This window comes from Rhea pennata, chromosome Z (assembly GCF_028389875.1).
Source record: "Rhea pennata isolate bPtePen1 chromosome Z, bPtePen1.pri, whole genome shotgun sequence".
Classification (NCBI taxonomy): Eukaryota; Metazoa; Chordata; class Aves; order Rheiformes; family Rheidae; genus Rhea; species Rhea pennata.
In genome coordinates, this window is record NC_084702.1 from 30,035,609 (window position 1) to 30,049,457 (window position 13,849).

Consider the following 13,849-nt stretch of genomic DNA (forward strand, 5'->3'; position numbering starts at 1 on the left):
ACACTGGAAAAGGTTAATTTTTCCTCCTTGGCTCTCTCCAGTAGGAGTCAAGATGATCTCAGTCGCTGATGTATAGCCTGATACCAAGGGTCCAGTCATAAAGTGTAGTTTTCATCAGTGTTTTTTTGAGAGAAGCTGTCTGGCTGTGTATTGGCACATATCCCTGCCTTTCTGTTTGTAATTGTGCACTTGCATGATGAAGCAGATGGAGGAACCAGTCTATCTGAACACTAAATGGCAAGAAAACGTTAATCTAAACCCTACATTTTTGGTTTATTGGGAGATAGAAGTTTCCTGCCACAAGTTACAGTTTCTTGTTTATGTTAAATTTTAGGATGCACACAGAGGGCTTTTTATTCAACAGCTCCGACACACACAGAATCCACAGCCCAGAATCAAACTGAAGCTCTTTGGACATTCTGGCTCTGGGAAGACAACCCTTGTGGAGTCTCTCAAGTGTGGCCTTCTGAGAAGCTTTTTTCGAAGGCGTAGGCCTAGACTTTCCTCCACAAATTCAACCAGATTCCCACCATCTCCTTTGTCTTCCAAACCCTCAGGTATGGCTTTGAAACATATTTCAACAGGAATACACTTTTCTTGTAGTCTCTATAGCTCTAAACAAAGAGCTGTTGCCTCTACTGTAAAAGGCAAGATCAAGCTACATGTGCAAAAAATCGTAGCAAAGGAGGAGTTATTCATTTCTCTGTATGGCTCGTGCCTAAATAGCTAGGAGAAGCTATGGGTGTGAAGAGGGTGAGAATCGTTAAACCTTTTATTTACTCATACAGTACGTAAGTGAACTTAGTAGAGGACAAGGGGTTTGAGCACTTGCATTTACTTTCACCAGAAAATCCTTGAGTGCAAGTGTCAGTGTCATGACCAGATTTCATCATCATGTTTTACAGTGGTTTTGTCTGCCTCTTTCACTGAGAAGCCTAAACAGGTTCTGTGCAAAACTGATACAATTACTATATGTTTATATATACAGTGATATTATTTAAGTAACATCTAAAGATTCAGAACTGCCATTGATACTTTGGAATGCTTTTTGCTGGAGGTACAGGAATGGATTTGCCAAGTTAGAGGTGTCTAGAATTGCCTCCAAGTTAAAGATGAAATAGAACCTTACTAAACATACATACATTTGTGAAAATAGTAGAGGAACCTTACTCATGAAACACCACAGCTGGCCTGTGTGAAGTGGGAAAAGCCTCAGGATGCTGAGGAAGTAGCTAGGTTTACAGATCAACATGTGATCGCTTTTGGAAAAACATGCAGTTGTAGTAAAAAGACACCAGAAAGAACAGTTAAGTTATTCATCGAGAGATGTTGTGCAGAGTGTACTTGCTATGCATGCATTTTAGGATCTCGGGTGAAAACTGCTGTATTGAATTAATATCACTTAGTAAGTTTTAGATAGGTTCACAGTTGCTTTTTCCTTTAAAACCCTTTTGCTAATAATTGCAGTTTTAGCTTTCATCATTATTTTTAGGTAATGGTAGAACAAGGTTAGTAAGTCTACTTCTTTTCCAGTCATGAGAGTCATAAGGAAGTTACAAAGTACTCACAAAGTGACATAACAAGACAGCACAGAACTTAAGTTATTGCTATTTGGATATCATAGGAAGCTCCCATCCATGGTTTTGGAATTATTAAATTAATCAATAAAAGTTGTATCATTTAGAGGGAGGTAAATTGCTCAAGGAATAGCAGTCCTGGAGGTAGTGCAGTAAGGTTTTGACTGGAGACAGGTTTTTCGTGTTGGTTGATACCAAAACCAAAGCACGTAGGTGAAATATTCTCATGCCATTGTAAAATCAAACAACATTGCCAGTTATATTTATTTGTCAGATCTGGAGATCTTAAGTAACTAGAAGTAACTGTGCATTTGAAGTGTGCATGTGGAAACAGCTTGCCTAGATGTAAAACTTGGAAGTTGTACAGCTCTGGCTTTGTTTTAACCTATGCTTGGATTTTTGATTTTTTGCTTATTTCAGTATCTGGACCTTTTGGATAAATATTGTAGGTGGAATGACTTCATTGGATGGACATTTAAAAATCATTACAACTCAGGGAATACCTGGTCATGAGTGTAACATGGTTGCTCAAAGTCTGTAAAGATCAGTGCTGGAATTCACCAATTGTGAATATAAATCAGGCTAAAGATTGAAATATTATATAAGAGGGTCAAATATAAAAGGATAGTTGTACTACAGACAGTAACTCTAATACTTATATGAAAACGAGTATCAGAATTCAACATCCAGAGGAGGGATGAAATCTTTCCTTTCTCCACTAGATGGTGTTAGTTAATTAAAAAAAAAAAAATACTTTCCTTTCTAATTTATTCTTCCAGAATCTTGATTAAATGTGATCTAAACAAGTTGTTTATTAGTTAAATAATTTCAGTTAAGGGTCTGCTTTTCCCTTACTCGCTACCCCGGAGATAGTTACTACAATACAATTATGAGTTTTAGTGATGTTTTTATCCTTATTTATAGGATTCAGCTGTACAAATACGTAACATTTTTGTGCCAATAAAAATAATTTATGCTATGAAATTGCAATCCTTAGCTAAAAAATCAGTTTATCTTTCTCATGTAGAAGAACTTGAACTCCTGAATTATTCTATTTTTTCTATGCTTTCCAACACAGCAGTAGATCTACCAAAGGTTATGAGTGCTATATTGGATCATTCTATTTTCTTTTTCAATACTTAGAATAAGGATGTAGTAGCATATGCTCACAGCGTAGTAATTCTTTACTTTCTTTGAAGAGCAGTTCATTTTTTAATGAGATTTTATGCCTAGCATACTTATTTTGAAGTGATAATGGTAGTAATTTTTCCATAGTTTGTAATCTCTTTTTCCTTTCTCTGACACAGTTTCAGTAAGCATTTCAAATCTTTATCCTGGCTGTGAGAACGTTAGTGTGAAAAGTCGTAGTATGATGTTTGAGCCAGGCCTGACCAAAGGGATGTTAGAAGCTTTTGTTTCTCCAGCTCATCACTCTCACTTCTCTGCTGATGACCAGTCCACCAAGGCCATTGACATTCAGAACGCCTACTTAAATGGTAAGCTGTGAACTGGGCTGGCATGCCTTAATTCTGCAGGACATAGTGTTATGTTGCTTGCTTTTAAAAAAATTGATTATGAACGATACTGACTGTGTCTGAGAATTCAACATGGCAGAAATTAAATCTACATGAAATTCTATACCTGTCGTGTACATGCTGATCACTTGTGTCAGATCTTTATAATACCACGTATAAACGCTCTGAAGATTACTAGGACAGTGGAGAGGAGGTGTCTGGCATAATAGAAGTAGGTCAGTAGCCCTACTTGTAGAGTAGCCTCTACATTGTGTGTAGCTTGAGGAGTTTGTCAGATTTAATCTAGTCCCAGAGATCGAGTGTTCTCACCATGCATGTGGTTCATAGCTGTCTGAACGACCTATCATTCTTGCCCCACAAGGGGCCTGGAGCACATCTGGCAAGCACCTGGACTGGAACTTCTGATTTAGTTTTCTTCCAAAAGAAGTTAAGCACTTTGCAAATGGAACTAATGAGTAGTAAGTGGGGTCTGTCAGCAAAATCATTTGAAAACCTCACTAGTATTCCAAAGCAAAACACGTAACGTAGTATTCTCTCTTGGCCCAGTAGTTATCCTTTCTCATAAGTAAACCTGGATGCTAGTAAAGCTTTAGGATATAAAGACCATACAATACCCTTATTAATCTTCTTATCAATGAAGTCTTAATAAGGACGGTGTTTTGCATACCTTAGCAGTTGCAATTTTAAGGTTAATTTTGAGTCTGATGTAATCAAGCTTTTACTTTGGAGAGCAGAGCATGTATACAAGCACAAACTGTGACAAAACATTCATCCTAGTGGCTAAGGAGTTTGGCATGTAGTAAAGTTTGTTCTTTGTCCAGGATAGCATCATCTTTCAGAATGATATGAAATCAAATCAAATTCTGCAGTGAAACTGAGTTGCATAACAGATTGTCAGAAAGATTTTGTTTTCTTTCTCTGTACAATTGTGATACAGAAGGAAACTGCACGTGGGTGAATGCTGAATAGCTGTACCCACAACAAGAGATTTGAGGTTTCTGGCTTTTTTTCTTTTCTCCTAGAATATTTGAGGTGTTATTTTAATCAGCATTTGTTTAGTAGAGATAGTACAAATTTGTCTGACTTCAGCCTAGTCGGATTCTTGGTCTGGGGAGTTCTCAATGAGCTGCAAATACTATTCTCGCCTGAAGCTAAAGGAGGTGATAGAAAGAAGCATGATACTGCTGGGATCCTTAGGATGATGATTCTTCATTCCTGACTTGTGATGTGAATAGTGTGGGCTTGTGGGTGTTCTTTGTTTTTGTTCTTTTAAAGCAAAATGAGTTCTTTGAGAATGTCCTTCAGCTACTTTTAATGCTAGTGGTTGCATATTAGAAAAATACATACATATATATATGTTGAACTGGTATTTTGTGGGAGTAGGAAAAGAATGGGAGTAGTCATTCTTGTTTATTTGAAAGGAATTTGAGATCTATTGCTTTTGTGCAAGGTGAAGGCCAATTTAATGTGTAAGGCAGCATGAGTTTAACACACAGGTGCTTCCTTGTGGCATCCAGCTGAATGTCCTAGAGAAGTGAATGTGAAAGAGGAACAGATTGCGAAGACATAACATTTCCATTTCTGAGACTGTCGAAAACCTGCTCTTTGTTCATGATTGCATTTGCAATATTACTTTCTCACCTGCATATAGTCTATTTTTGTGAAAATTTAAATCGAATTAACTCTTTTTTGTCTTTCCTTGGATGAAATGTGCTCCATGCTTGCTGAGAAAGCACGATCTTTTCATCTGTTTGTCTGTTTTATAGGAGTTGGTGATTTCAGCGTCTGGGAATTCTCTGGGAATCCTGTGTATTTCTGCTGTTACGATTATTTTGCTGCGAATGATCCCACCACAATTCACATAGTGCTTTTCAGTCTCGAGGAGCCTTATGAAATCCAGTTAAACCAAGTGACCTTTTGGCTTAGTTTCCTGAAATCATTAGTCCCAGTTGAGGAACCAATAGGTATGCTGTTCTGTCTGTTAACGAACTATTAGAGGACTGGGAAGATAAAGCTTCTGGTGTTTCTCTGCAACTTTCCAAATCCTCCATGTTGAGTCTTGTTATATGTCATCATTGCCTTTTATTTGAATCAACTATACACAAGGTTTTTTTCTGAGGGGGAAGTTTATCTCTGTGGTATAAGCCTGAAGAATTGTATGTACTAGTTAGTCCAACTAAAATGGATAATGAAATGCAAATACAGCTTCTTTTGGCATGGGATTTACAGCTGTAAATGACAGGTGACATTTTTATTTCAGATAATTTGTGTGAGAAACTCCCAAGTGTTTCAGAATGTTGGAACCATTTTAAATCAATTCTAGACACGTTGCTTAAATTCCACTTAAATCTAACCCTAATTCAAGGTGTTTCCAGCATCAGTTAGGTTTGTCAACATGGAAAGGACTGAACAATGCTTTAGAGCAGAACTGCCTCTCACTACATGCCATTCTTACCGATTTAGCTGGAGTTCTCTTTGGACTTCAAATATGTTATTTTAACCTTTGGCACATTAGAAACTAATATTTCTAGTAATGTTCCCATGATATCTGTGAGGACTTTGCACAGGTATTAGTGAGATCACTCAGGCTTCTAACAAACTGGAAGCTATTTATCAGATAAACAAATATTCTATATACTGTAGTGTATGTAACTTGTTGTTTGTAGTTGAATGCTGATAAGCAAACTGACAGATTGACAGAAAAAAGCAAGTTCTAACATTTGTTTTGACTGTCAAGTGGATCTAATTAGACATTCATGGAAAACTTAGAGCTGCTAAGGACTCACCAACAAGCATGTCAAAATACCTAGACAGTGCAGAGAGTGTTGTTCTTTTTGTTGGTGTAATTAATTCTGTATGTGTTATCTCAGACTGACGCGTGACATTCATGAGCCAAAGGGCAGGCCTTCAGTTTTCAATTTGGGTGTGTATATATCTGTCTTTTCCTGTTTTGGATAAAAACACAGAGTTAATAGTATGAGTGTTTAGAACTGACTGGTTTGCAAGCACTTGTGGAATTAAAAGGTCAGAAATTTGCAGAATAATTTTAAAGCTGAAAATGCACTTAATTTGCAATTGCTGAAAATTTTTCAGGTTTCCCTAATCCAGGAAGGAAGCTTAGTTCTTAATTTAGCTGAATCAGTATTTGGCTTAGTTATTTGTTCTTGATGATCTAATGATGAGCATAGTTCAGATACTTCACTTAAATCAATGTTTATATTGGTCAGATTAATTTGGATTTTCATGCATTCTTAATACAGATTTCTTGAGAAATAGGTAATAATTGATATTAGCAGAAAACTTAAGCTTTTGGTATTTCCCAGTTATTTCCTCTAAGTACTTCAGTTTAAAGAGAGCTTAAAAAAAAAAAAAAAAAAAAAAAAAAAAAAAAAAAAAAAAGATTAACAGTGGTAGAATACTTGCCTTGAAATGCTATGCAAAGGTTTGGGGAAATGGGGTTTATTTATGTATGAATCAAGTTCTGTAGCTTTTGATGAAAAGTCAACACTGATGTGAGCATATTTTTCCCATGAAATGTTCTGTCAGACAGAACAGCAGGATTGGATATGGTGTCTTTTTAAAAAATATATCTAATATTGTCTCTTCTGGAAGATAAGCTTGAAAGAAAGTTTTTATGTAACTGTCTGTTCCATACCATCCCTTCATTCACATACCGTTTGTGTCTTTCTTTTTCTCATTCTTTTTCATGGTATCTCCCAGGCTTTCCTACTTACTCTCACCTAAGTGAGAGTTCATTGTTTGTGTAAGTACTGTGAACAAGCATTCATACCAACATATGAATGTTGTTGATTTCTTGTGTTCTATTTAAAATCCCCTAAGTTACACCTGTAATACTAAAGATCAACCGAAAATTATGAGAAGCCCTTTCAAGAAGCTGTTATTAATACAATTTTTTCACACTGTTACAATGTGTAGTTAATAGATATATCATTAATGTTATTAGTTAATGCTTTATCGTGTTGAAATAAAGTCGTATAATAGCAGCAATTCTGATGTTATTCATAGAGGTCAGCTTTTCGAAGTGGACTTAATACGGACAGTAATAGATAATGTAACAGCCAAAAAAGAGTCTTTCACTGATGTAGAAATATATAGGGTTGTGCTTAAAGTTGATGAATCCACTGCAGAAGTGATTTGTATACCAAGAACATGAAATGCTTTGGTACTTTCCTGGCTCAATAAGAGCCATCTTCATAGGTATGTCTCATAATAAGGGAGTGCTCTTATTTTTCATCTAGCATTTGCTGGAAAGCTGAAAACTCCACTGCGTGTTGTTTTGGTTGCCACACACGCTGACATAGTGAATCTTCCTCGGCATGTTGGAGGAGAATTTGGATATGACAAAGACTTGTCATTCCTGAAAGAAATCAGGAACAGGTAAGAGAGGAACATACTTATGTAACTGGAAATGCCATACCTTGCCTCTGAGACTTTCCTTTACTGAAAATCAGGAAGCTTATTTTGTACAGAAAATAAAGTATTTACCAGTACTACAGGGAGTGACCTGCTTTGAACGAGCTGACATAAGGAAATTAAAAGTGAGCAAATGATGCCTAAAAACAGTGAGACTCAGGAAATCTTACCCTGTCAACACCCAGATGCATTGAAAGGCCAGTTATCAACCATCTGGCTAACATGTTAGTGCTTAGGTTTTCCCTCTGTCTCAGAAAAGCAGGTGATTTTGAGCCACAGCTGCCAGGCACAAAAGAACAAGCTTTACAGAAGAGTCACACTTTGCTCTAAATGGATTTAGGATGGATAGGAGGCAAACTATAGAAGGCTTGGAGGTATTTTATATGCAGTTTCTGAAAAGTTGAGTAAGTGTTGACATTATTGAGTCACACAGATGAGAGCCAGTGAACAGGTATCTAGAAGTTTGGAAGACTTCTAACCTTCCTGAGCAAATAGTTAGAGGGCACACTAATTGCAGATTGAAGGCAGGAATTTTCGTAAGCTAATCCTATTATTTCTAGTAACAATACTTCATATTCACAATGAGGACTTAAATCGGTACAACTTGGTACAAGGAACTATCCATACCTTTGAGGGTATACTCCCCACTGGAATATACAGGAAGTAGATGTAGGTCTATAGAAATTCCAGCAAAGCAGTGATGGGGCCATATCCCTCTCACTGAAATTAAACAACAGAAAATATCTGAGTATAATCCTTGGTGTTCAAATCTTGTTAAATGTAAATCACAACAGAACTAGGAAAACAAGTATGTGTGTTTGAAAAGTCAAAGGGGAGAGTCAAAGACAGAGCTGGTGTCAGTGTGGTCAAAACTGAGCTTTTTAAAGTAAGAAGAAACAAAAGAGCAAATACCAAGATCTTTTAGAAAAATAGATTCCTATAGTCCCTTCTCTAATGAAGTGTATGTTATGGGTCTTGTAGTTTAATTGTAATTTTCTTACGCATCTTCACCCATCTTCCTAGTGTCTAGAAAGACGATAATTACCTCTCAACATCTGTGTTTATTTTCAAGAAAATAATAGTGTCTGTATACTACTTTGCTTATAAAATATCTGTGCATAATTAATACTTAATAATTTCATGAAACTTTTTCAACATTCCTTGAAGAAAAATAACTTACATAATTGAAGGCTTATGTGACATGCAGCAGGATTAAGAAGTAAAACTGAATTTGGGAATAAAAATTAGTAAGTACTGTCTTATTCTCTTTTAGATTTGGAAATGATCTGCAAATATCAGAGAAGTTATTTGTCTTGGATGCTGGTGCATCTGGGTCTAAAGATATGAAGCTTCTCCGAAATCACTTGCAAGAAATAAGAAGCCAGATAATTTCTGTAAGTAGTGTCTTGATGCCAGCCAAAACGTGTAAATCTTGGGTAAGAAGTTACTGTAGATTTAGTATATACATTGCAAAACTTAAAGAAAGCGTTGTTTGAATTTTCTAGCAGCATATGTAGGAGACAGTATGATGGACAAATGGCTGACTCCAAAGATTCAGTCAGCATTTTTCAGAATTGTAGGTCTTTTGTATAGTTCACCGAAATGATAATCTCTTGAGAAATAATGGAGAGTTTCAGTTTAAAGATCTAGTTTCCTATTCTGAATTGACACTGGTTGGATTCTAGCATTAAGACTTGGAATTTTTTTCCCTTAATTGTCAGAATAGTATTAGAGAGAAACAAAATGCATTTAATGCAGATAAGCTTTTCATTAAAAAAAAAAAAAAAAGAAGAAGAAGAAGAAAAAATAGGGTGGAACAGTTTCCTCAATCATCAGAAAGGTAATTCTTGACAAAGAATTCTTGACATATATGTATGTTATCTTTTTACTTGACACCTTTACTCAAAAATACATGCTAGTAGTCTTTAGCTAACTGAAGCTAAACTACCCATGGTTTAATGTCATCACCATGAATCCCAAGAGACTTCCATACCGGGGGTGACTGACTCAAGTTAGTATGTAGCTTCTGGGAAATCAATTTGAATTTCTCTGCTTAGTTGTATGACACACCAACCAGAGGTTCTGCAGCTGCTTCTGAGAAGTTTTAAAAAAATAATGAATTAAAAGGAAATTACAAAGTTCATTTGTAAGGTTGAGGGAATTGTTTAGTTTTAAGTGAAATACAGCCTGTTTTTATGCTCACAGTGGTCTTTCAGTTTAGTACGTTTTAGTTTTTCTGCCTTAACAAAACTTACTTGTAGCAATTATCAGCAGGACGAAATTTTGGGAGGTTTCTTGCATGCAAAATGGGGGCAGTGGCTTGAAACTGTAGGATGAGGCGTCAGTGACTTCCAGAAGAATCGACTGGTAGAAGTATAGTACAATTACAAATGTTACAAATAGATTTTTTTTTGCTGTACTTTCGTAAGATGTGCCCACCTATGACTCATCTATGCGAAAAAATTATCTCCACTCTCCCTTCATGGAGAAAAATGAATGGACCCAATCAGTTAATGTCCTTGCAGCAGTTCGTATACGATGTACAGGAGCAGCTTAATCCCCTAGCAAGTGAAGATGATCTACGGCATATTGCACAGCAGTTGCATAGCATAGGAGAAGTAAGTGATTTTTATTCAAATTGCATATCTTCATCAGCAAACGAGGCACTGCTTTGGTAGAATAATGCTTAATTCTCATTAATTTCAGCAAATCTCATTAATTATTTTTGTTTCTGCTTCTTCTTTGAAGATACCATACAAAGAGGAGACTGGTTAATAATGCTTTTTTGTATCTCCTAGTTCATTCAATATTATTTCTTTCAGAGAGGAAGAGTTAACATTTATTACAGGTATTGTAGCAATAAATGTTATTTAATATAATAATTATAATAACAAAGTATCTAAAAGGGATTAAGTATATTTTGATCTTAAAATGAGCTAGTGTTTGCTGCAAATGAGGAACTTCTGTGCATCCATTAGAAATTCAGTCATAGGAGAACATTTTTGCATAAATAAGCTGCAGCTAGGCTTTACTGCTGTTATGTTCTAATGGTTTTGTTCTTAATGGAAATCAAGAACCGAATCTACTTTGTTCTGAATATCTACAAGAAATCAAAATACCCTGTTTGTTATTCTTGTCAGCGGTGTTGATTAAATGATTTAGTTAATAGGTTATGAAAGAGTAAATCCTCTTCTACTTCACAAGATACAGATAACTTCATTTTTTTTGGACAGATCAACATTATGCAGAGTGAAACTGTCCAAGATGTTGTGCTTCTGGATCCTCGCTGGCTCTGTTCAAATGTCCTTGGAAAAATCCTGTCAGTGGAGAACCCAAAAGCCCTACATCACTATAGAGGTCGATACACTATAGAGGACATCCAGCGTCTGGTGACAGATAGTGATGTGGAAGAACTGATACAGATCTTGGATGCCATGGATATTTGTGCAAGAGATCTCAGCAGCGGAGCAATGGTAGATATTCCTGCTCTCATCAAGACTGATAATCTGCACAGATCTTGGACAGATGAGGAGGATGAGGTGCTGATTTATGGTGGTGTTAGAATCGTTCCTGTGGAACACCTTACCCCATTTCCTTGTGGAATTTTTCATAAAGTTCAAGTGAATCTGTGCAGGTGGGTTCATCAGCAAAGCACAGAGGGAGATTCTGATATACGTCTGTGGGTAAATGGATCAAAGATTATGAATCGTGGAGCTGAGCTTTTAGTGTTGCTGGTCAACCATGGTCAGGGTATAGAAGTTCAAGTTAGAGGACTGGAAACAGAGAAGATCAAGTGCTGTTTACTTCTGGATTCTGTGTGCAGCACCATTGATAACTTAATGGCCACAACCTTACCAGGCCTTCTGACCGTGAAATACTACCTTAGTCCTCAGCAGCTGAGGGAACATCATGAACCAGTAATGGTCTACCAGCCTAGAGACTTCTTCCGTGCACAAAGTCAAAAGGAGACATCATTAACTAACACCATGGGGGGATATAAAGAAAGCTTTAGTAGTATACTGTGTTTTGGATGTCTTGACGTCTACTCCCAGGGAAGCCTAGGAATGGATATTCACATTTCAGATCTGAATCTACTTACCAGGAGAAAACTAAGTCGACTTTTGGATCCACCTGATCCCATGGGAAAAGATTGGTGCCTTCTGGCCATGAACCTAGGCCTCCCTGATCTTGTTGCAAAATACAATACAAATAATGGAACACAAAATGACTTTATCTCGAGCCCAGTTCATGCCCTTCTGCAGGAGTGGAGTAAGGCTCCTGAGAGCACTGTAGGTATCCTGATGTCTAAACTGAGGGAATTAGGTCGCAGAGATGCAGCAGACTTTTTACTGAAGGCATCTCCTGTATTCAAAATAAATTTAGATGCTAATGGTCAAGAGGCTTATGCTTCAAGTTGCAACAGTGGCACATCTTATAATTCAATTAGCTCCGTAGTTTCACGGTAAGAGCAGGTGTTTGCACAGACAATATCTTTTCAAACTGCAGAAAGGATAAAAGATAAGAGTATAAGAGGTTCTGTAAGTTTTCATTTATGATGTTTTACATCAAAAGGTCTTTATCTTTCTTCAGCACCACCTTTTTATGTGTAATCTTTCTACTTTTAACTATGAATTGTTGTTCTTTAGCTATTAAAAAGGCTGGTGTACTTCTGGTATTTCAAAATTGAACAATGTGCTGCTTACTACTGCCATTTTAACTGGAAAGTCTGACTTTTGGATGATGTGCTACAACTATTTTATAAACAAATTCAATTCTCCTCCAAAAAGGAAGAAGAGGGAGAGAAATAGTACATATTACCTGAAATGTATGTTTCTACTCTGTTTTTTTCTTTTCATCATGTTCTCTGCTTACTGTTTTTTAATATTTCTAAAGAGAAATCCAATTACCTTTGTGGTCAGGCTGCCTGAATTTAACATCATGCTGTTCATAGCTGAAAAAGTGAGTGCCTTTTGCAGAAGGGAGGATGAAGTTGAACTGAATGACCCTGTTGAAGTTATGAGAAGATGCTACCTCTGTTCCACTTAGATTGTCTGCATGCATATTGCAAGTGGTGCTTATCTTTGTTTTTTCTTGCAGTTCTAAGACATTGGTGGTGACTCATTATGCAGAGCATTCTTGTACCAATGCAGTGGGTACAGATGTGCAATACCTAATCAACTTCGATTTTAGTCAGTTTGTAATGTGAAAATCTTTTAAATGTGCCAATCCTCATACTGCATTGTTCCCATATGCCTCAGGTAAAAGTTCATATCATTGTAGAATTCAAAACTACGCACACAATGTGTTGGATACTGCAGAACAATATTGTATAGCTGTCAGTTGTCCTTTGTGTGTAACAAATGGTTTTCTACTATTAGCTTATTTCCTGTACTTGAAAACTTTGGAGACTTGGGGAAGGGGAAGAAAAAGGAAGCAAGATTTCTTGCACTGAACTTTAAAATTGATATGAGGGAAAATGACCAATTCTGTGTTCTGAAAAAGCATGTAATTTTAATGGTGCGATGTGTGTTTGTGTATATATATATATATCGTATGTGTGTATATATATATATATATATAATTAATACTATTTTTTCCTTAATCTTTACAATGTAGTAAAATTTTAAAGAATTTTTTTACAAATAAACTGTTGGATTGTTGCATCCTTTTCATTCATATTCTGTAGCTGAAAGGGACCAAAACTTCTGTCTTCCTTACAGCTGCAGTTTTGCAGAGGCAATGGTAGACTTGACGTTTTGGGAGCCTTCTGTCCCACTAAGGTGGGATTTCTCAGCACTGGAGGATCTTGTGATAAAATATTTATTTATATTTTTATTAGGTAACTCCTCTGCTGTAAAGTAGGTTTGCATTGCTGTTGACAGTTGGCAAGCCAAAGAGGTTTACGAGATACCTTTTCCTTTGTTCTTATACACTGAAATCCAAAACAGCAGGTGTTGGCCTGTCATCAGGAATCTTCTGAACTTTCTCTGTGTTGTAAATAGGATGACCACTGCATTACATCCTATGCTGTAGTAATGGTTCAAGAATCTTCTCATCATGTAAGAGTCTGTATTGCTGCTACTTTTTTAAACTCTCATCTTCATTCATTGACAGCTGTATGTATTTGCCTCTCTACTGCATTACATTCAGGCAGCTTTGCACCATGCATCCTCCCTCTGTGCATCACAAGACTACACTAGGAATTAAACTGACTCATCTATACAATGAGAGTTACTGTTTCCTCTTACCACTTTTTGTATATGTTATTCTTGCTTAATTAAATCCTTCCCATGGCGTCAACTG

At 36.5% G+C, this 13,849-nt stretch overlaps 1 protein-coding gene across 2 annotated transcripts in view; it reads left to right on the forward strand.

Moving 5' to 3' along the window:
* DAPK1 (death associated protein kinase 1) overlaps positions 1–13,193 on the forward strand; it is a 92,495-nt gene extending 79,302 nt beyond the window's left edge. For both annotated transcript variants that reach the window (XM_062599185.1, XM_062599186.1), the window contains 7 exons: positions 335–557; positions 2,885–3,073; positions 4,879–5,076; positions 7,372–7,510; positions 8,820–8,940; positions 9,976–10,164; positions 10,780–13,193. In XM_062599185.1, coding sequence (XP_062455169.1) covers positions 335–557; positions 2,885–3,073; positions 4,879–5,076; positions 7,372–7,510; positions 8,820–8,940; positions 9,976–10,164; positions 10,780–12,012 — 2,292 coding nt within the window. In that variant the 3' untranslated portion in view covers positions 12,013–13,193. The remainder of the gene's footprint in view (positions 1–334; positions 558–2,884; positions 3,074–4,878; positions 5,077–7,371; positions 7,511–8,819; positions 8,941–9,975; positions 10,165–10,779) is intronic.
* Positions 13,194–13,849: the final 656 nt, after the last annotated feature.